At 43.6% G+C, this 24,230-nt stretch overlaps 1 protein-coding gene across 1 annotated transcript in view; it reads right to left on the bottom strand.

Moving 5' to 3' along the window:
* MED27 (mediator complex subunit 27) overlaps positions 1-24,230 on the bottom strand; it is a 207,625-nt gene that overhangs the window by 139,059 nt on the left and 44,336 nt on the right. The window contains exon 3 of the mRNA XM_081237655.1: positions 605-735. Within this exon, the coding sequence (XP_081093781.1) occupies positions 605-735 (131 nt within the window). The remainder of the gene's footprint in view (positions 1-604; positions 736-24,230) is intronic.

Genomic DNA, 24,230 nt, shown 5'->3' with positions numbered 1-24,230 from the left:
TGTCTCATTTGTAAGATAAGGAGAACTGCCCTTATGCTCTGCCAACTCTGGGAATGTGACAAGGAAACAAAGAATAAGCTCTGAGGTATCCTGAAGTCCTAGAGTCACACACAAACCCGTGTAAACTATGAAGTGCATTATAACTGCTTCTTTTAAGACCTATGCTGTGACAAAGCGAGAGAGAGGCACGGACATATATACACTACCAAACGTAAAACAGATAGCTAGTGGGAAGCAGCCGCATAGCACAGGGAGATCAGCTCGGTGCTTTGTGACCACCTAGAGGGGTGGGATAGGGAGGGTGGGAGGGAGGGAGACGCAAGAGGGAAGAGATATGGGAACATATGTATAACTGATTCACTTTGTTATAAAGCAGAAACTAACACACCATTGTGAAGCAATTATACTCCAATAAAGATGTAAAAATAAAAATTAAAAAAGACCTATGCAAAATAGATTACCTACATGTTTGGTTTCTAATCTTAACAGATACCTTTTTAAAAGAAAGAAATGACTCTGCAAAAACCAGTTTCCACTAGTTAAAAACAAGCACAAAGCAGACGTCACCCAGGACAAAAGTATGTTTTTTAAACCCAGCACTCACTGAGGCGGTAAGACAAGAGTCGTGGGTTGAGCCTTTGGTCTACGTTTAGCAGATACTCCCATCTGGTTAGCAGAACGTTTCAGCGACTGTTGATTCAAAAGGCCAGATGCCAGACCTGCATGGTACTGCAACTGCAGAGAAAAACCAAACAAAAGGGGAAGGAAAATAACATTTGGTAAAAGCTAGACACGGGGTATTACACTATCAATACTTGATACATCTTACCGGCTCAGAACATTCTTAATAACTTCAAATACAGCTGCTAACATTTTGCTTCAAGGAATGTATTTATAAGGAGATAATCAGACAAATAGGAAAAGAAACATGAATAAGGTGTTCATCGTGGCATTACAAAATGATGAAGAACTGGAAACAATCTAAATGCCCAACAATAACTGGGAAATTGGGTAAAATATGTAAAGAACTTTAAAACATCATTTTGTTGAATTAAAAAAAAACAAACAGGTTACACTGTAAACAGAGAGACACTTAAAACCATGTTCTCTAAAATGTTAACAGTGTATTTCTAAGTAGTAGAATTGGGGTAATTTTTTACTTTGTTTTTCACTACGATTCATATATGCTTTATGTAAATGGTTTTAAAGCTTATGTCATTTTTTAAAAGAGGAGCCAGTGGGTTTCCTTAAAGACGGATTAGTTCTGGGAACTCTGGTTACTGTCATGTCTTGCTTGCACATAACTCACAGTCCACTGCGGTAAACCAGGAGCACAACAGGCTTAGCATAAACAGATTCAAACATACCGCTGGGCTGCTGTTTCCAGTGGTTAAGACACAAGTATCAATCACAAGAATAAGCACGTGAATATATCTTACAACAACGTATACAAATGGATACAGGTTCACTGAACAGAACTGGTTGGAGGAGTTAATTCCACTCCAGGTACATGCAACTGGAACAATACAACTGGGGTAAGGAAGCAGTAGACTTTAAATGGGCTGAGAGCCAGCATCCTTTGCTTTGTTCATGACAAACTGCTGAGTTTCGAGGTTACTTAGGACAGATCATCTTACTTTTCTAGACTTTAATTTCTCTATTGGAAAAGAGAAATAATACTGCCTAATTCTAAAACAAACAGGACTTCTCAAAAGATCTTCTTTATTGAGTTATAATTTACATAAAATAAAATGCACACATTTTAGGTGTACAGTGTGATGTTCTGACAACGTATACCTGTGACACCGCCACCCCAATCAAGATACAGAAAATCTCCATCACTGCAGAAAGTTCCCTGGCACCCCAATGCAGTCAATCTCCCTCGCCCCCAACTCCGATCATGAGGATCTTTCAATTTAAAATACAACTCATCACTCTCACTCATTGCCAAAGGAAGCTTATATCCAATTTGACATGGGACCATGACTCCCATCTTTCTTTTTAAATCCCATACTTTTGTATTTTAGATCTTAAGAGCTGTCATTCATCTCTATAATAAAATTATCCTTGAAAGGTGTCCCAATTTTCAACAGATGTAAATAAAGCATTCAGATGTGAAAATGCCAAGCTAAGAATTTGGATTGAGATCATTTATAACATCCAGTATGTTTCTTCCTCCCTTCTCAAATTAAGCAAGGTCTTTCAAACGTTTATTTAGAATTAACTAATATACAAATAGTAATTCATTCTGAAGCTCTGAATCAATTTCTTTTCAAAATGCTCTTCCAAGGCATAGATTTCCTTTGCAGAGTCAGCTACATTACAGCTCATGGTAATGAAACTGGTGACCACCATATAAAAGGGGCCGGGCCCTGGATGCAAAGGGTAATAACATTCTGAAAAATAAATGGCCTCACCTAAAGCCATTGGGCTGCACACAAATACAGAGTGGAAGAAAACAAAACCAATTGAAATGATCTGCTTCTTGAAAGCGGCTATAAAAATGAAGATATCCAGTGACCCAGTAATACTGAAATGTCTGTGTTTGGAGCATCCATATTGCTTTTTAACAGGCTCTTGATTTACTTGGTCGATTTGCTGTGGGAGCCTTATGGCTGCACAATACAAGACAAAGATATATCACATTGATAATAAGAACGGAGCTCTTCTCGGGGTGGAAAGGGGGGGGGCATAATTTGGCTCTAACAACTCATCGCAGACCAATGAATTTTGCTCAAATTTGTTTTTCTGCTACAGATTTCTTAAATGGGAAATCGATGGAAGCAAGGGACAGTACAAGTTTGAAAGACGATGTTTCAAAATGTCAGCTACTTGGGTTTCGATCTTCCCCACCAGAATTTGCAATGAGTGCAATATGCATGGAGCTTTATGGAATTAAAGGGAAAGACAGCTTGGCAGGGGTCCCCTCCTGGCTCAAGGAACCGTCTCTCCTTTTGGCTCTCCTTCTTCTTTGTATCTTATTGGGGTCCATGCAAGCTCAGCCATTCCAGCCCTGCTGACTCTTTAGAGGGGACGAGTCCTGCTAACCACGCAGAGCAGCACGGTGATTTTGCCCACCTGGCATCAGTTTGATCATTTGCCCAAACAAACAAACAAACCCAAAACAGCAGAGATGCGTGCTAGCTGCTGTCTTTCAAAGGGTTCCTTTGAAACTTCTACCATCTGGGACGCTCTTAATGTACACCACACCCCTAAGAGTACATGAAGATGGAAGGACTTTTCTTCCCCCCAAACGAAACCTGCCTTTGAAAGCTGACTCACAGTGATTAAGCAACATTTGTTCACCATATATACATTTCCCAGTTTCCAGGAGCACAGCTCCGACTGTCAAGATCTATAAGGAGCCCATTAAATATTTACCGAACCATCTTTATAATGGGAGAAAAGGTCAAAGTTAATAAAACTGACAGGCAGCTCCTGTCCAACTGGATTTATACATTATTTAAGCACTAAATACTCCATTCCATGAAACACAGTTTAGATCTGAAGAGACTCTTGGAAAATGTTCACTCAGACAATGGTTCTAGAACAGCAGAAGGGAGTCCAGAGCTAATCTACAAATTAACATTAAGAACATATCACTCCCCAAAGTACTGCCGTAAGTTTTCAATTACAGGCTCTGTAATATTTTCTATAAAAATACATTTCAATAAACATATGTGGCTTGGGAACAACTCTATTTCAAAAGGCAACTTATCCAAGGTATAATGTGATTTTTCTATCCAAGATCACTTCTCCATTAATCAGCAAGAATACAATGAAAGAGGGAGAGAAATGGAGCAGTCCATCCTTCTAACTTACACATCTCACAGCTGTGGGGAATGGGAGCGTTCATGTGGTCAGCTGCGGTGAGGGGGCTCTTTATTTACTGGTAAGTGGCCACTCGGCAGTAGCTGCTGTTTCCATGTTCTCTGGATTTTGAGAACATTTCTCTCAGTTCCTGTTTTGCTATCTATTAATGTCGAACTTCTATTTTCTACGACTAACCTCGGATTTTTCTGTCAGTTCACAACCTAAAGCCCTTTCTAATCAATTATGTCTACTAATTAGCTCTGTGTCTGAGATATTTTCAACAACTCATAATGATCTGAGGGAAACACCATTTTGAATTAGGAAAACCTTGATTTACTGCATATTTCTTAAAGTACTGCTGTTTTATTAATATTAAACATGCACAAGTGTTGAATGTTACCAGGTAGGGTCCTGGTAAACTCTAATGTACAGACTAAGAGCCTCTATAACAAGCATTCTCTTTGAAAATGTGCTACTGAACTCTGCTACTAACAAGAGCTGCGCGGTCTTACACATCTCACTCCCCTCTCTGCAAAACGTGTGTTATGTTTTCTCCAAGGATCCACCTAGCTCTAAGGTTTGATTCCTCTAGGTTTCTAAAGAAGTTACATGGGTATTTGACTTCACCACAAAGTGTTGAAGTAATGTCCCTACAATTTCATACAACAGCAAACCCTTTTCCTCTGGATAGCCTAAGTCTTTACTGCTTTTAAAAAAGTCCAAATCCAATTAGCTTTAATATGCTTCAAATTACAAGTAACAAAATGTACTGGAAGGAAATCACATGAAAGGTAATTATTTTAAAAAACAGGACTCAAATGCAAAGTTTCTGACTTAAATCTCGGGTTCAGAAAATCACATGAGCAATGATCCCCCTGCTTAGTTCTCCAACTTGTTTCACGTCTTCCACGTTGTTCTGAATGCTCTACCTGCTCCAAAATAGATAAAGGACATGTTCTGCAATGGACAGAAGTTTGAGAAGAAAATAGAAGGAAATTCATCATACCGATTACATTCAGTATACTAATTAAGCCAGTGCCGTTCAATTAGGCCTAGTACTTAAAAGCTGTAGTGTTTCCTAGAACCTCCCAGGGGTCCATGGTACAGCATCTATTCATAAGCAACACTATCCTACCCATGCCATATGGCCTGAATCTCACTTTAAGAAAATTGACATTCAAAAATCTCAAAATTTATAAGCCAGATCAATGAAGGCTTGATTCTTCCTACTCTGAAAACCATTATTTCGTTTTCAAAGACTCACCAAAGGCTTCCTTAAGGGTGGGGGCAAGTTCAACGACAACAGCAGCAAGACTTCTCCGAACCTTAAGGCATTTCACTTTATTTCTAAAAATCACTTTACACAGAATTACATATACGTTCCTAAGAACACTAGGAAGATACATTGGTACTTCCAGTAACTAAACCCTTTGGATGAAGACTGAGACAGAAGTCAGTCATAATACATTCTGGCTGGCTTAGAGCAGGGCCACAGGAGCGGAAGAAGAGATCAAGGCTGGGGAGCCCCTGGGCCTCCTCCAGTCCCCCTCAGGCAGCTCCCTTCTCCCAGCAGAGCTCCTCTCTGTCACTGGGATTTGGCACCAGGTAAAGTAGCCTGGTGTTCTTTCTTGGTCCAGGAGTGACGCTGGCCACGAGGGAGACGTACCTGGAGGATACAGCCTTGTTACTGATTAGTCTGCATTCTCTGCAACCTGCAGGGTAGTGCATGACGTACAGGTGATGCTAATGAATTTGTCAGCTCTTACGTGGACTGGCAGATTGGTGACACTGCCCTGGCCTGGCCTGGCCTGTCACTGGAGCCAATCTAGAGAACAGAATGACTCCATCAGACAGTCCTCTTAAGGCTGGTCTCTTACCAAAGCGAACACGCAGCTTTGCAGGTGCTCACTGCTGTGACAGGACCATGAAGGAACCCTTTCTCCCTCTTAAAGAGCGGGCAGGTCTGAACCTCTCCGCAGGCTGGAGTTCAGGAAAAGGCATCCATGGGGACTGCACTCGGATTACTTCAGATCACAGAATTCTCATGTCAGAGAGGAGTCTTAGTGAAGCCTCCCCTCACCACCCCCCACCCCCACTTTACGGGAGAGGAGACTCTAACCTTAAAGAGGTTACACATATCACAAGAAGGAAAAAGGCCATTCAAGGTTCACGTTACGTATCTTTTTCCTGTGGTTTTGTTTTGTTTTGTTTTGTTTTTTGCGGTACGCGGGCCTCTCACTGTTGTGGCCCCTCCCCTGCGGAGCACAGGCTCCGGACGCGCAGGCTCAGCGGCCATGGCTCACGGGCCCAGCCGCTCCGCGGCATGTGGGATCCTCCCGGACCGGGGCACGAACCCATGTCCCCTGCATCGGCAGGCAGACCCCCAACCACTGCGCCACCAGGGAAGCCCTTTCCTGTGGTTTTAAGTGTGCTGCATCTTTCTAACCGGAGGACCTGGCATTTGTTATCTCTGCTTCAGCAATGACACACAGGTATTCTTCTCGGGCAGGCGGGAACTAGAGCTAAGGGAGCGGGGACGGAGCATCACTAGCATTCGCTGGCTCTTGTCTGCTCTGTTCGCTCTGACCTCTTGTAGGCGCTGAGATGTCACATGGTTTTCCCTCCTACTGACTTCAGTCATGTCTAAGGTGGGGAGTTTGGGGAACTCATTCATTTTAAGGTTTTAATATCATTCAGCATCAAAAACTTTAGAGAAAAGAAACCAAGGAACCATAGAAACCTCAATGTTGTCAGAAAAACTAAATTCTAGACTCAGCAGTAACACATCTGACCTTCCTAGCAGCCTTGATATCATTTGATGGGGCAACTGTGCTAGGGCTTCATGGGTTTTCATAAATTATCTTATTGTCCAGGAGAATCCACATGTGTATTATCTGTTTTTACTTAGGGATCATCTTTGAGAATTTGTGTAACACATCATGGTAGTAAGAGGCAAGGGCACTATCCACGTAGGACCACTTCCCCTGCAGATCACTGACCATAACAACCAGAGCTGGTTGGCATAAGTGTGCTGACAATCTTTGCAAGATGCAAGAGTGCACGCCAAGCTCACGGCCCCAATCTAGGGACATCTGACACCGGGATCACTTCATGCCACAAACACCTGGATCAAGCCACACGCCATGAAGCTGGCATATGTGTATGTGGCACTAGCAGGGTGGGGGAGGCTAAGGTGAGATTTTCATACAGTCATATTTCTCCTAAACCATTAAGCTTTCAACTAAAACCAATATTTGTGCAAAACTAGGAACACTTCGTCACCACTTCGAGTTGCAAAAACCTTTGCCCCTCATTATTAAAATGTGTTTTGTTTCCAGCTAATGAGAAAGAACCATGTATTACAATAAAGCTCTGTTTCTTCTTTGGAACATAATTCTAAGGAAAGAAAGAAGCAAGGTTGCCTGGTATTATCTGTGCCAAGGAAAACAACTACAGAAAAATAACATAAATCTAACTGTTTTGCTCAGGTTTTTATCTAAATATCAGATAATGATATTAGCTTCTTTCCTCATTTTATCTCCTACTGCTTCTTTCATATAGCCAATATGAAAAAAAAGAAAGAAAGAAAGAAAAAACAACCTTAGATTTGAGCTTTTATGGGTAAATGATTTTTTTTTTACTTGGGCAAAACAGCATCAATAAACCATAAGGAAGCCTCCAATTTATTTGCCTATTCGTTCTCTACTGGGAAGCTGGGTTTCAGGCCTTTCAATTACCATGAAAGCCGGACACCAAATCAGGGCTGTGCTTCTGCTCAACTGTGGCATCATTTCCATGCTAAAGGCCATTTGGGTTTCTTTTTTCCTACATATGAATCCTCAAATGTCCAAACTTCAAAACTGTCAAAGAAGTAAATAGAGAGCATGGATAGCAGTCTTTTTCTTTCTTAAATATCTGCAATGTTTAGAGTTGTTTAGAATTGTTCCTCTGGAGTGTTCCAGAACTCACACCTTTATTAATAGGCCTTTCTCCACAACTGCCCCTCTTTACACTACAGCTGTACGCATGTTATCATACTTCAAGGAGGCCAATCAGCTGGAAGAGTTATCACTCATATATCTAAACAGATCCAATAAAAAGCAAACCGTGAATGTGGCTAAAAATGGAGGAAACAACCATCGTAGGGACTGTTTGTAGAGGCAGAGAGAAAGCAGATAAAAGAAAGCGAAAAAGAGACCCTAACAGACAGACAAGGGTACACAAAAACTGGTGTTCCCCATCTCCTGTTAACCACCTTGCCTTTCATACCAGGCTTTCAACCTGTTTATCCTGCACAGTCCTGGAGAGCAATGCACAGGGTCATAAAAATCAAGTTGGAGGGCCCCTGGGCCACTGAAGAAGATGAAGGCAGGATATACAAATAGGATCAAGGCAAAATCTGACAATGCACTAATGAGAGCATTCTAACAGACTATTAAACGATGGGGACAATGAGAACATGTCCTCTGAAGAGGGACAACATGGGGGCAGTCTTGCTCACCTACATTCGTATTAGAGGAAGCAGTCCATGCCAGATGGGCCATCATGTTCTTGTCTCCAACTAAGCCTGAACCACCCCAGAATAATTATCCATTTACACACTATACTATATCCAACAAAAAACAAAATGTGTCCTTGACCTTTCTCTATCACTGACCAAAGATAGAAGTAGCAGGGAAGAATGACACGCCCCAGAATTAGCTTTATATTTCCACCAGAAATGCCAAATACTAGTTTTCTATTGCATACCTAGGGCCTGGATCAAAAGTCTAAAATGGAAGGCTAGAATTAATTATGTCTAAGGTGCCTTCTAACACTGAAATTCTATGATGTTGTATTTCTCTATGAAAATGCAGTCTAAACTTGCATTGGTGAAATTTAAATACATTTTTGAAACACAAACATTTTATCAGTCACCAGAAGTCTCTACTTAAGGCAGTTAAAGAAGGGAAAGGGCTCTTTGTGATGTCTGATGCTTGGTTGTTAGTTGAAATCTAGTGCAATGCTAGAGGTCTAGCAAGTAACAAATGTTTGTTGACACACACTACTTTGTTATTCTTCCCAAACATTCATAGGTGAGGCCTGGAGGAAGAACTGAATATTCCCATATAATAGGTGTGTCCCTGGATATTTCTTTTTTTCTCTTCCTCCCAAAGAAAACAGAGATTTTTCAACTGAGAAATGAGTAAAATGACAACCACTGGACACTTCCATATCTCAATTCTAGACACTGAATTCTAAGCATTAGTCATTTGCCGACTTATCACTGAAAAGATTTCAGTCGAGAAACCAGTAAACATGATTTTTTAAAAATTACCAATCTGATCGATTTAAAATTATGATTAGATTATTATAAACTTCTTTTATGGGTAGTAAAAATGATTCCTATGTGCTCATAGTCAGTCAGTTTAGATTTAGTTGGACAGTTTAACTCTCCCTTCTTCTAATGTCATGAAATGCTGAGTTCTGCTTTAAGCATCATTTTCATTACCATCAAAAGCAGCCCCCATTGGCTTCTTCTGCTTCCTTCCATAAACATCATAAACATCGTCAGCGGGAGCCAACTGGCTCCAAATCAGGGATCTGATCAGCCTCAGCCCCAGCCCTTGCTTACTCAGGAAATGAAGCAAGGAGGCGGGGAAGAGGGAAAGGGAGCACAGAGAAAACTCAGAAGGAAGAAGAATGGGAAACAGGCATACGATCACTGACTTTAAAAGATACATAACTATGATGTCAGACAAGCTGAAAATAACAGGAGTGGAAGCAAAAGGCCAGCGGCTCAGGTCGGAGGCCTGTGAGAGCAGGAATCAGGAAATAGAAGAAGACATTCAGGAAGACGCTTTTTTTGTTGATCATTTTTAACAACTGCCTTTTCCCTTCGGGAATAGGAGGAATAAGGCCTGGTGGCTTGGGGGCAGCAAGTCCAGGGAGGCACGTGCTTTCCTTTGTGCTCTGGCAGCAAAGGCTGCAACTCCAGAGGCAGTGTGGTCCCCGGGGTAGGAGGACGAGCTTTGTAGTCAGACAGCCCCGAGTTCAAACCTCAGCTCAAGTACGAGTTATTCTGGGCATTTCTGGGTGTTTCCTCTTCCCTGTGAGCCTGTTTCTCCATCAGCCCAATATGGGGGAAAAAAAAAGATTTCTCTCGCAAGGACAAAGCTGTTCTCTTGTTGACTGAGCACACTCCCTAAGGCAGACTTCGCAAGTGCCTTTTCCTTATCTCACAACAACCCCATGGAGAGAGGTATCGCAGCCTCCTTTTACAGATGAAGAAACGGAAGGTCAGTCATAGAAATTAAGTGAAATGGTTCGTGCAGAAGATGTAAGCACAGGGCCCAGCGCCCTGGGAACAGACAGAGTTGGTCTTGTGGTTATCAGAAGTGACTATGCCCCAAAATTCGCCTCTTCCAACAATGCCGAGAATGACCGAATTTTCACAAAACTGATTAAGAGTATATCACCTTTCAATCAAATACTGTCATCCTAAACATGTCAGATAATAAACTGGTAAGTGTAATGGAAAAAAGGAAAAAGTACCCCCCATCCCCACTGTTCTGAATGAGTGAGGTATGCTGAGAAGGAGCCCCAACTTGGTTCCTCTTGTACAAACGAGGAAAAGGATCCATCACGCTGGTGACGCCTCACAGCCAACTCTGTATAAAACTCTCCATAAAGCCCAGGACAGCTGTATGGAGCCTAGGGAGACGCTGTAAACACTCAACACGAAAGGCACCCAGAGGATCAGCTGGGAAGCTCCTTCTAGCACACCGTGGAGACTGGTTTTTAAAGCTACGAACCACCTAAATGCCCAGAAACTTGGCTCAACCTTGACGCATTAAACAAGCAAGTTACAGAGTATTTCTTAGGCAGCTAACAAAGTATTCAGCACTGGAAGATCAAAGTCTCTCTGCAGACTCCCAGAGTACAGTCTTCCCTAGGTATCCACGGGGGACTGGTTCCAGAACCTGCCGTGGATACCAAACTCCGCAGATGCTCAAGTCCCTTATATAAATGGTGCAGTATTTGCATATAACCTACACACATCCTCCCATATACTTTAAGCCATCTCTAGATTACTTATAATACCTAATACAATGTAAATGCTATGTAAATAGTTATAAAAACAATGTAGATGCTATGTGAATAGTTGCCAGTGAGTGGCAAATTCAACTTTTGCTTTTTGGAGCTTTCTGGAATTCTCTTCCCAAATATTTTCACTCTGCAGTTGGTTGAATGTGAGAATGCGGAAGCCACGGATACAAAGAGCCGACTGTACTTGTTTCCTTCCTTATCGGCCTGTTGAAGGTTTTTTGTTGGTTTAAGTTCTGACTGTGAGTGTCTACACAGGAAGTATGAGAAAAGGCAAAGCAGGAGTCCGTGCAGGATTTTCCTATGATAAGTGTGGGGTTAGGATTTTTTCTTTTGGAAGGAAAAAAAGGCAAAACTCATACATAGAATGGGTATGTTTTTGGTTTAAAATGAACAACAGGTCAGCGTGAAACTTCTACTGATCAACAGGACTGAGGTACGACTTCTACTGATCTTAATCTAATTAAGAGCGTAGGTATGTAGTCAACTATGTGGATATAAACCATGAGCCCTCTACTTAACCACCCGTGAGCTTGGGTGAGTTGTTCAACTTTCCAGAGCCTCAGTTCTCTTCTATTACTGGAGATAATACTGCTACTCGGTAGCACTTGATTACCCTAGAAACGACCTGGGGTTTCACGGAGCAAAACCACAGTCAGCTTCTTGGAGTTAGCGAGAATTAAGTACATGAAAGCACTGAGCAAAGTGGCTGGCGCAAAATACACACTCAAGAAATGTTAACTATGATTATTATTACTCAGCTGAGGCTGTTGAGCCATTAACAATTAGACTGAGTGTGAGGGGTGACTAAGCCAATAACTGGAAGGCCTTGCCTCTGATGAAAAAACCTTAGAGGAGATGGACCAGTGAAAAACAGGCCTGTTTCTGGGTGGATCTGGGTGAGGGGAGTGCACAGAGTTTGGCAGGACCATAAGAGAGCTGAGCCTGACACAAAAAGGGCTGCTCTGATGTGCAAGTTACTTACTTCTATGATGCTTGGCAGCCCTACTCAAACCCCAAATTGTGCTGTAAAGAACAAGTCAAGCATACAAAATGGGGACAGCAGGAGGCAGCTGGGAATGTCCAAGAAGGAACAGTGACAACACGTCTATAACCAGCCACATCCATCCAGAGGTGAGAAGCAGCCTCCTTTTGGACCAGAGAAGGGAAAATAGTAGGCAACTGGTGCCACAGCCAATGTTTCCTTTTGTTACACAATACTCAAATAAATACATTGCCTTTCCCCTTAAGTACCTGGCAGGTAGGAGCTGAGAAGAGCTGAAGCTAGTTCAAGCCAGTCCAGAAGTCTTTCTGAAGCCCCTTTTATAGGGCTGACTATTAGAGAATGCAATAAATGTTTGCTGGGAACGGGATGGCTTGACGGATGCAGAGCATAGCGCTAGACATGGATGGATGTAAAAAGAAATGTCCTCTGCTTTTAGAGGGCCGAGATCTGCCTGGAATGCACGCTCCATAAGAGCAGCCGAGAGCACCGCAGAGCTCCTTAGTCCTCATCGTTAGGTGCCCTTGTCTAGAACAACGCTCCGCATGACAGTAATAATAACACGAGCCAGTGTGTGTGTAGGACTCATTGTGAACTAGGTGTTATTCTAATTCATTTAACTCAATCAAACTATGCAACCACCCTATGCGGGAGGTACTATTATCTGTATTTTACAGATGAGGAAATTGAGCCACAGGTGGTAAGTGGCCTGCACAAGGTCATGGAGCCCAGTCAGTGGCAGGGTCAGGCTTAGAATCTGGACAGCCTGGCCCCAATGTCCCTGCTCTGTAACCACTACACTCCACGGCTTCTCCAGAACTTGGCATGTTCTCAGGAAGGATTCTTAATTTTATTTTTATTTCCTTTTTGCTTTTTTTTTTTTTAACAAACCCTTGTGTCGAAGTATTTTTTTTAAAATAAATGAATACATGAATACATAACTAGCAGGGGACGGCTAGGGGAGATCTGAACTAAATGACAGAGTACAGTGGGAATCTGGACTCTGAACCACCTTCTTGCATAAGGTCCCTACAAAGTGGGAGGATGATGGGCCTCTACTGCCTCCCCTCCCTCCCTTTCCTCATCTGTAAAATAGAGATAATCGTACCTACCGCACAGGGTGGTTGTATAGTTTGACTGAAGTAAATGAAGTAGAATAACACCTAGTTCACAATGAGTCCTGTATACACACTGGCTCGTGTTATTATTACTGCTATGCTGAGCATTGTTCTAGACAAGGGGAAAAGGCCCAGCTCAGCCTTCTCAGGGTGCAACAAGCAGTCACACCCAGTTAATAAGGGTTTGCTGTGAGGCTCCCTGGGAAGTAGAGAGAGCAGATGTGTCCCCAAGCAGGCCCCTTAGAAAACGGGAGCAAGCTCGTGCCATGCGGCCAACTGCTGCCCAGCTCACGGCCACGCTGACTGCTGGCACTTGCCGCCTCTTCCAACTCCCTGCAACCAGATGCTCTTGACTTGCCCTGTTCTCTTCCAGGCCTCCGCCTGCTGCTATGTGAGTGGACAAATTCGCACACACCACCTTTTTCACCCAGTTAGTGCCTTCTCACACCTGAGAAATAAAGGATGGACAAGAAACTGGCATTACAGAGCCACAATTCTTTTTTTTTTTTTTTGCAATATAAAAACGTGTAAAAAGTTTTCAAAGTCAAAAGCTTTCTCATTGGGGCTTCCTTGGTGGCGCAGTGGTTAAGAGTCCACCTGCCGATGCAGGGGACACGGGTTCGTGCCCCAGTCCGGGAAGATCCCACATGCCGCGGAGCAACTGGGCCCGTGAGCCATGGCCGCTGAGCCTGCACGTCCAGAGCCTGTGCTCCGCAATGGGAGAGGCCGCAACAGTGAGAGGACCGCGTACCGCAAAAAAAAAAAAAAAAAAAGCTTTCTCATCAATACAGGCGCCAAAACTCCTGTGGCAGCAAAAACGGACATGAACTGATGTGAGTCTATTTAAATCTTAATTTATCTCACGTAGTGTGAATAGTCAAACGTTTTGCTACACAATATTTGATTACAGGGTACTGCCCCAGACCCCGCTGGAGACATTCGTAGTATACGAACCATACTACCTTTCAATAATCCAAAATATTCAAAATCCAAAACACAGTCAGACCCGAAAGCTCTGGATAAGGAGCTGTGAAGCCGAGCCAGGCAGTGGCGAGCGGGCCGGGCAGCACGCGTGACTTCTCATCACGCGGGTCTCAACCTGAACTTCACCTTCGCAGAGAGCTTCCTCTGGCCACCGGATCCAAAGGCGCCTCTGGGTACTCTCCATCACACCGCAGTGCTTTACCTTAATGACGGCAGTAAACCCAAACAGGTATTTTTTACGTATTGTTCGTTTCTTTGTTTAGTGTTTACGTCCCCCGCTCTACCCCACCCCCAACACATACACAGAATAAAAGCTCCACTGAAACCCAGACTCTGGCTCTCTTCGTCACCACCGCAGCTCCGACACTCAGAACAGTGTCTGGCACACTGTTGTAGCTCAGTAAGTGCCTGATGAACGAATAAATAAGAAAACACTCAGAAAAGGCACGGAGGCATCGCAGGAACGGTGCACAGCCAGACCCACACACCCTGCCTACACAAATTAAAAATCCATATACTCCCAAGCAGTATGGATTTTTTCACACCCTCTGTGGACTTTACTTGGTAGACGGTCGGGGGAGGGGTGCCACTGAGGATATCAGGCAGGGCAGTGGTACAACCAAAGGGCGCTGTACCCTCATTCTTCATTCAAAACAGCCCGAGATCCTCTGCCATCAGAATCACCTATAGGGTGCCCAGCAAAAATGCAGATTCCAGGGCCCCACCTTAAATCTGCTGGATCTGAATTTCTACCAGGGAGCCCAGGAATGAACTATAAGAAGCAACCCAGGCAGCTCTCAGACACACTAAAATCTGAATCCATTCACAGTATAATCTCAAAAACATTTGTTGACTCACTGATTGAAGAAGTCAGTCTCTAGCTGGAACCCACCGAGAATACGCTACACAGGGAAACCTGAGACAAGTCACCATTAGCTAATCTAAGGACACAACACTAGTTGGACCACCACGTGGATTCAGGGTTTTAAACATAGATGCAATATGCGTCCAGCGTTGAGAAGCTTCCATCTTTCCAAATCCTATAAAAAAAAATCTGACTGTTTCATGCATATATTGTTGAAGACTGGTGGAGACAGCACGATAGGGACACACAGTAGAGACTGAAAGAGCTTTTAGAATTCTGAGACCCTACTCCAGCTCTAACCTACACTTGATTAAGCAAATACAAAACCTGCATTGCAAGAGTCTTCAAATAGTTAAAATTTCAATCTTTATAAAAAAGAAAACCCATCAGATTTGATTGATAAGTGTACTTTTTAAAACTAAGAGTAAAAAAGTGAAGATTGGCAACATTTTTTTGCCACATAATTTGCTTTCTTTGCCTTTTTCCACAGCACTGCACATAAATCAAAGAAATGCTAAAGAGGTCCATATATCACCAACTGGCATTTCAAAACTATTTACCAAGTCTTTAACAGACACAGGTCAGAGTATGGAAAACTATGACCAAGGAGGCTGAAATTAAAGGGAGAAAATTAACTCAAACACTAACAGAGAGTTAATTAAGTTTACAAGTAACTTTCCAATGAGCAAGTTATGATATTTAATAAGAACAGCCTCCGTGAAGCAGGGTTACAAACTATGCAGGGGGGCGGGAGGGGGGGTGAGGAAGACAAGCCAACAGAATTTTCCAAACAAGAATGTATATTTGAACAAGCTGCCTTTCTATGATTAAGCACCGAAATCTGGGAACAAGGCTGGGGAAATGATGTTTTAATAAGGTATGAGACAGGCTTGTGAGCTGCATTTTGCATTACCCTTGCAAAAAAAAGGGGGGGGAGGGGTGTCCAAAAGTTGCAGATTAAAGTATACAGGCTACTATGTGTGTGTGAGCTGCTGCTAAAGGTGGCACAGAGGTCAAGAAAGGTGGACTTACATGGGCTCGACTTCCCATACAGAAAATGCAAAGACCCCTCAAAGGCAGCATGCTGAAATGGGTGGCTTATGTCCTCATTTTCAAGGACAGGAAGAGATGTAAAAGGCTTTTTACTTGTCTGCCTTCATCAGCTCAGCTTACCATAACAAAACACTGGGAGGCTTAATCACAGACACTTATTTCTCACACTTCTGGAGGCTGGCAAGTCCAAGATCCAGGTGCCAGCAGACTTGGTTCTCAGTGAGGGCCTTCTTTCTAGCCTGCACAAGGCCACCATCTCACTGTGTGCTCACGTGACCTGTTCTTTGTGTGCTCCAGAGAGAAAGCACTCTGGTCTCTCTGCCTCTCCTAATAAGGATGTCTAATCCCATTATGGGGGCCCTACTCTCAGGACCTCATCTAAGTTAATCACCTTAAAGGCCCCACCCCCTAATACAATCACACTGAGGTAACATTAGGGCTTCAACGTATGACATTTGGGGGGGATATAAACATTCAGTGCATTAAATGGTCCATCTGTTCAAGATGGCACAGGCCTGGTGAGTGCCTGGCCAGGTGCTCCACCATTATTCCAAGAAGCAGGGCTGTGTGCACTGGCACCAGAGCCATGCTTAGTCTTGGGGACAGCATCCCTCCTCCCCGTCACTAGAGCACTGCTGGCCTTCCCCTGTCCCAGCACAAGGGTAGCGGCTCTAATTTTAATGGAGTCGCTGCTTCTTTGAGAAGTTCAGCTTCGAACACTGCAATCGCCCCCCACGTACTCTCGCCCTCAACTATCACTCCGGAAAAGCTAACTGCTGATACCCAAAGTAAGAAGAAAGCTCCGCTGAGAAACAGGGTTTAAAACAGCTTGTAGGTAAAAGAGGGGGGAAAGGTCAGTCTTTTCTTCTCAAGAATTCAGTGTTTTATCATCTCTCTTTGCTGCTACATAATGAAATATTAGCATCAGACAGATCCTCTTAGAAGGCATACTAGGGAACCAGAGACATGTTACTCTATTGCAAATCTGCCAGGTGCAAGTGTCTGCACAAATTTCTTAAGAGTCGTGCAATGAAAAAGAGACCTTTCATGGAAAATATGAGCCCATTACATCAAAATGTGCTTTTTAAAATACTCAGATGTTGGAAACCTATGTGTAATAGGAGGCAAAATGTATCCAAAACAGGAGCCAGAGGTCTTCTTGTTGCACATGGTAGAATGAACACTCATGTTCACTATACTCCCTCCCCAAACCACAAAAACGACAGCAAATAAATAAACAGGGGGTGTTAAGTCCCAAGGATAAAGAGAATAGGAGAGGAGACGACAACAGAAAAGAGGTCAACTAAGCCGTAGAATATAGAAAGCAAATGGACCGGCACTACCGCAGCAGAGAGCAGTACTTGAAACCTCGCCTGGCTGGCAGGAGGTGGGAGGGAGAGGGGAACAGGGTTAAGGCAGTTGGTTGGGAGAATGAGTCAATAACGAGCAAAGTGAACTAGACTAGAATTTCCAAAGACTAAGGGAGTGGAGGCACCCAGTGTGGTGGAGGGCCAGTGGGGTGGGAATAAAAACAAGGAGTGTCGGTTGAGTCTTTTGTAAACATAGATCCCTACTCCCATCAGAAGCCAGGAGAGGCTGACCTAGAGAGTCTCAGAGACAAGTGAAAACAGGGGGACAAGTCTGCACTCGGAATGGCGAGACAGCCTCCCACCCCCAGCCTTCACAACAATCGTGGTTCACTATATGGCTTGGCTGTGAACAACACTTCATAGTCATGACAGTATAAAAACTGAGTATCAATTAAATCAAATTGGTGGGGAGAAGGTGGGATATGAGAGTTAAATCTGTCTTCCATCGTGGAGTCAAAAGATGACATCTAAAATAGCAGTCTAAGCAAGTTGTTAAGAAAAAATGTAGGCAAGTATCCAAAGAAACAACTGAAAGAGTTCAAAGGAGTTCCCTCCAGGGAGCGGCATGTGGAACAGTCAAAGGACGAATGCTTTTGTTATAAATCTTGTAGGATTACTTATTCACCTTTTTGTATGCCTTTGATGAAAATAAAAACTACAACAGAAAACAGAAAGTAGAGCTGCAAAGTTAAGCAGGTCCTGAAAACGTAAGCCCCTGCATACTACAAAATGTGCGTCATCACCTGGGGACTATTAGTTTACTATAGTAACACTTAATTTTATTTCAAGTTTTACTGCAGCAGTTAAAGGTTTTTATAACAGCAGATGCCTTCCCTCCCACACATCAATTAATTTGCAAATTATCTCAGGTTGCAGAAATAATGAGGTGCAGAAAGCTTTTTTCCACTGGTGAGCACTGCCATCAGAAGGTAGATGTGGTGGGCGAGGTGATAACTGTGATGTTAGCTGCAAGCCAGAGCAGACTGGGCTCTGGAGGACACTCTGCCATTAGCCCGCTAGCCCCGAGGACCCATCCCTGGCCTCAAATCAAGAGAAAGAACATAACAGCAACCACCATGAAAAATGGAAAAACAGTGGAAAAATTCTAGAGACGCGCAAGGGAGTGAGAGACAGTCTCTGCCTCATGAAATAAAATCATGGTTTTTATGCTCCTTTTTATAGGTTCTCATTCGGTGTTTGCCACAAAAGTAAACTTTTTGAAAAGAAATGATGAGGGGCTCTCAGTTCAACTTTGGACTGTGGTTTGGCAAAACCACCTGTCAAGCCCACACGTTTGATTTCTTTTCTTTTCTTCTTTCTGCAAGGGCTGAACCGAAGTAACCGAAGTTGTTTCAAAACACAGGGTTGAAAACAGTTACACCGCTTCTGGCTCTGCCAAAGAACTGCCTCTTTTCTCACTTTCACTTAAATCTCTCTTTTTTTAATGACCCAAATGATAAGATGAACGAGAAGACACTTTGTCACTTTCACCTATGCAAATAACGTTTTGTACAGAACAAGGCAGCAACTGTAGATCTTAACACCTTGAGGAGCTGAGAGGGCTCGTGATGCAGAGCCCATCGGTAGGAGTGGCAAACACCCCCATCACCAGGGTCCATTTCCCTGGTTCCACTTGCTCTAGGAAAGCCCTCTTTTCCACCCAGCCTCCCTCTTGGCATCTTGTCCCCCCTCCCAAAGCCTTGAGTCAAGCCCCTCTCCTCATGGGCAGCGCCTGGCACTGCAGCCCAAGCTGAGCCATCTTTCTGGTCTGTGATAAATTGTCTGAGTGTGAATAAGCATTTCAGAAGGCTTCCTGCTTTGAGAATTCACCTTTCCAACAAATTAAATAGGTGTCTACAGCAGCCTGACAGATAGCAAACACACATTTTCTCCTTCACAACTGGTCCTGTCCGGAAGTAAACTATCACGCAAATATTTTTCATTCCCCACCAGCCGAAAGCAGTCTCATGCACGGCGTTTGTCCCTCTAAACACACCACTCCATTAAGAATGAACGTCAGAGCCTCTGGAGTTTGAGGACAATAATTTTCTTTATACGCTTGTGAAAGCAATCCGAAGTTCCCCTGACATTTTCTGACCTGGCATTGTCTGTAAAGGGCACAGGTTAACAACGTTTAAGAAAAGATCACATACAATATATAAATCATGAAGATTCCTGGGACATTGTTAAGTCCAGGACTTCAGATTCAATACCATTATCACCAAGAAAAGAAACAGCTTTTCCTTCCACTTCCACTTTTCCTTCCACACCACACTGGGCTCCAAAAGCACCATTAAAATGCCAACAAAGGCATTTTCGGATCTACAATCATTTGACATTTTTGCTAAGGAAATTCAAATTTGAAAAACTTTGGTAAATTTAGAGTCTTGTGAAGTACCACCCGCCTCCCCTTCCACTCCCCTAAAAAGGGCAAGAAAATTCATCATCAAAGGTTACCCCTCCCTCGAATGTCATCAGAGTGTGGTATTTCAGCACATACATTTGTGTATATAAATCTCCAACTGTTCTGAGATCTCCACCATCGCTGGCATAACCGGATGAGTTAATAATGGAACGGCTGCCTTCCTAAACTCCTTTTTATTTTCTCGTCCTTTCTGTTGGTGTAACTTAGACCCTCGGTGTTCTGTGCAAGTCTCTGGATTCTATTTGGCCTAAATGTAAGAGGAAGACACCTTCCTTTCTTCCCCTACCAGGCCCCCTCTCCCCACTCAAGAATCCAAGGACATTCATAACTTGGTGATTAAAAATACACTATTTTTATTTCAAAAATTCAATCATAGCACATTCCCTTCTTTAAAAATTTTATAGCATCTACCACTTTCAATTTGGGATTTCTCATTCATGCTAGGTGAGCCTCTTATGTTCTATATTAAATGCAAGGCATGTGTGATCAGTACTATTAATAATATAACAGTGCCAATCTCAGAAGCAGCAACACAGCACTGACACACAGCCCCTCTGAAGAGAGGTGGAATCGTGAGCGCCACGGCGATATTATTAAACACATGGGGATAAAGAATGAGCCTTACTCTGGTCTGCCCCTCCCAGCTAGAGAATCAGGAGGAACTTTTCCTTTCTTTCCCAAAGGCATAACATATCATTAGCTCTCATAAATATAAACAGATATGAAACAAAAACAAGGGATTACCTTTATTAGATTCAAGGAAGAAGGAGAAGGTGAGTTTTAAAGTATTCATGGGATAATCAAGATTATAAATTCATCAAAGTGTATCACACTCAAGGATTTAAGGTCACTAAAGTCACCTTTTATGATTATGACAATAAAATAAACCCCAGTTCTCACTTCTTCAAGAACCAGTTTCCTAACAAAGCGTGCCCTTCACTTTGATATCATCACAGTGCTCTCTCCAAGGATGCAACTTGGGAAATGTTCTCTAGAGATGTCTGTAGAAGAATCCAAGGTATACCTCACTCCCAGGTCCGAAAGAAGGCTAAAAATGAGCAAGTGGTGGAGAACAGAACCTCAAAGTGATAGCTTGGGTTTCTGACATGTTATCATGAAGACATTGAACAGCACCCTCCTTGCTTCCTCAGCAATCCCAGGTACTAGTTAACTTAGGGATGGCTCCTCCCTTTGCATGCAGTGGATTCAGGCAGAGTTCCTAACTGGGCACAGTCTGTGGCCATCACCCTTCTCCTGTCTGGTTATGAGCACAGGTCAACGAGAAAGAGACTCAAGGTAGGAGGACATTACATACAGGGTTTGTTTTCTTTTTCATTTCATTCTTTTTTTAAAATTCTTTATTGAAATATAGTTGACTTACAATGTCTTTATTATAAAACATCCGATTGTCGAGAGTAAAAAATGGGGACTGTTTGTGCTGAGACTTCAGCTCACAGGTATGTGAAGGTGGCCTAGTTCGTTCACAGCACGAGAAACTCGCCAGAGCACGTGCACGTGTGTGCACACACACCCGTGTACACACACACACACTTACCTCAAATGAGCAGCACAGAAACAGAAAAGACAAATCAAGACTCCTAGTCTACACAACTTCTGAAACAGTAACAATAGCCTCTAAGTGTCTAGTGAGTGCCAGGCATTTAGTACTTACGACCCAATAAAGGAGAAGGTGTTCTCACGAACCCCACTTCACCTTTAAGAGAAGAAGCTTAGGGAAGTTAAGTCACTTGACCAAAGTCACACAGCTGGTCTCAGGTCCAGATGAGCCCAACCCTGCAAGTTTAATGACTAAGCTATACTGCCTTGTCAAATAGAGTTTCACTCATTCAATAATGAATGATTAAAAAAAATAATAATGAATGATCGTTATAGATGTGCATTGCAAATCTAGTATGCCGGGCACTGCTCTAAGTACAATACTGGAATAAAGCAACGAACAAAGCAGACTCCCATCCTCGTGGCGAGTACATTCCAGAGGGGCATGGGAAAGACAGTGAACAAAAGGAATAAGGAAAACACGCAGGATGAGAAACGTCAGGAGCGTGGAGAAAACTGAAGCGGGGGAGCAGATGGGGGCAGCGAGGCGGGTACAACACTCAGTAGGGTGGTCAAGGAAGGCCTCTCTGAGAAGGTGCCATTTGAGCCGAGACCTGAAGGTGCAAAGGCATCTTGAGGAACCCAAGGAAACTTTGGACAGAGGAGGAGACGCAAGCACAGTCTGTCTGGCACGCCCTGACGCTGAGAACCCCAGAGGGGAGCCTCTTTCGGGACCGCTGCACGTTATACCCGCGCTGCTTCTCTCCCTCGGGCGCCTGTGGGTGGGTGAGCAGGTCTCCGGCCTCACCGCCGCCCCCACATGTGACGGCTGACTGGGCTGGTCCTGAGCCCGGGCCTCCTCTCTCTCCAGCTCCATTCGCCAAAATGCATCCAACACGAGGAGCGCTCCTCCTGACACTGCTCATTCCACACGTCCTCCCACGCCTGGTCACACACAGGTAAAAGTGTGGTAATGCACTTCTGTTTGCCCATTGGATTAACAAAGATCTAAAGACTAGATGAAATCGAGTGCGAGGCAGAAAACACGCACTTGGTCTCTGTTGGTGGAGAGTGTAAACCGGTACAACTATCCTGAACGGCAAGCGGACAGTATCTACCAAAAGGGTAAACACGGCTCCCCTCACGCCAGAGACTCCTCTAGAAACTTCCTGGACATCTGGGCAAACACTAACACGCCAGGGTATCTGCTGTGGCATGGACTTGAATAACCTAAATTATTATTATTAATGACCTAAATTCCCTCTATGGAGAGCTGGGCGTGGCACCTCCACAGAGTAGGCTCGGAGCAGCTGTTTAAAAAAGAATGAGGTAAGGGTGGTGAGGATGAAATACTGGTCTTTCAAAAGAATACGTCTGACAGGAATTGCAGCCGTAAGTGAAGATCCCTTCATTCTTAGTAGTAGAGGGTCAGGATACAGGATATCTACTCTCCAATGCTTTAGCAAAAAATATAATAATGAGAGTATGCATAATGACAAAAATAAAGTAAATGTGGTTGAATCCAGTTAAAGAGTTTAAGGCACTATTCTTTCTTATGACTTTTCTGAAAGCTGGAAATATTCTCAAAATAAAAAGTTTACGAAAAGTGTCAAGACCATGGCCCATCATCACTGGGGGAAAGCTCTACGACACGCAGATGACCGGGAGCCCCTTCAAGGAGCAGGCATCCAGGCCGGCACCCGAAGCAGGCTGAGAAAGGGCAGGGGCGGAAGACCTCTCTGTGGCAATAACTAGCCCAAAGCTTCAGTCAGTCAGTGACCACACCATCCCCCGACCCAGCCGGAGAGCCAATAACGCAAGTTCTGACACAGATGCTGGGTCAGGGGCCGTGCAGCCCACGCTCCCACCCACACATCTTCCCAGTCCAGCCCAGCGGGAGCTGACATTCTGACTGATGGCTATGAAGGACCTGCAAACTCCTCAAAAGAAAAATAAAAGAATAAACAGGATGAAAATACATTTGTGTGCTGGGTTACTTAAAGTAGAAAAAGAGATATTTTGGAAACACCTGAAAAAGCCAGAGAACGAAAATATTATCTGGCTAGCTTTTTTTTTTTGGGGGGGGGGTGCACCGGGTCTTAGCTGCAGCAGGCGGGCTCCTTAGTTGTGGCATGTGAACTCTTAGTTGCGGCATGCACGTCGGATCTAGTTCCCTGACCAGGGATCGAACCCAGGCCCCCTGCTTTGGGAGCACAGAGTCTTACCCACTGTGACACCAGGGAAGTCCCCTGGATAGCATTTAATAAATAAGAAAACCTCATTTTCCTAAGCATCTGGATGCACTCGGAATACAGGTCATTTGGTTTATCTGTTATTGTGTTTTAACTGTATTAGTAATTCGTATGCCAGGACTGCCAACATCCCCTGCTTATTAAGAATGAACGTGTTGCAATAGTTTGGGTTTGAATCTTGGCTCTGCCCTTTAGGACCTGAATGATCTTAGGCAAGTAACTTAACCTCTTTTTACCCCAACTTCAAAAACATATAATACACATAATTGCATAGGGTTGTCTGTGAAAACTAAAACACACCATTCACCGCAGAAATATTACTGATTCTATTTCCAGGTACAGTGCTAGGTGCTAGCGATACAGCTTTGAGCCTCATGGAGCTTACAGCCTGTTAAGTATAGCTAGACATTAAATAGATAACCCCCGAAACTAAAAATTCACAAACCTTTGTGACAAATGCCTCAACAAAAAGGCCCCATGCTAAAAGCCTAGGCCAGAAGGACATTCCCAGCAGAAGGAACAGCATGTGAAAAAGCAGAGGGAAGGGGGAGCTTGTGAAAGTGAAAGGCGAAAGTGCGTGTGAAATGCTGAATCGCAGTGCTGGGAGCAGGGGAAGCCCTCCACAAAGGGCGGCGGTGACAACAGAAGCCACTGGACAAGAAGCACACCCTGACCATCGTATGCACGTAGTACTCCATTTATCG

The sequence above is a fragment of the Mesoplodon bidens genome (assembly GCF_964165515.1).
Source record: "Mesoplodon bidens genome assembly, chromosome: 6".
NCBI lineage: Eukaryota > Metazoa > Chordata > Mammalia > Artiodactyla > Ziphiidae > Mesoplodon > Mesoplodon bidens.
Note: the sequence above shows the minus strand (reverse complement) of the source record. Positions and strands in the feature narration are given on the sequence as shown.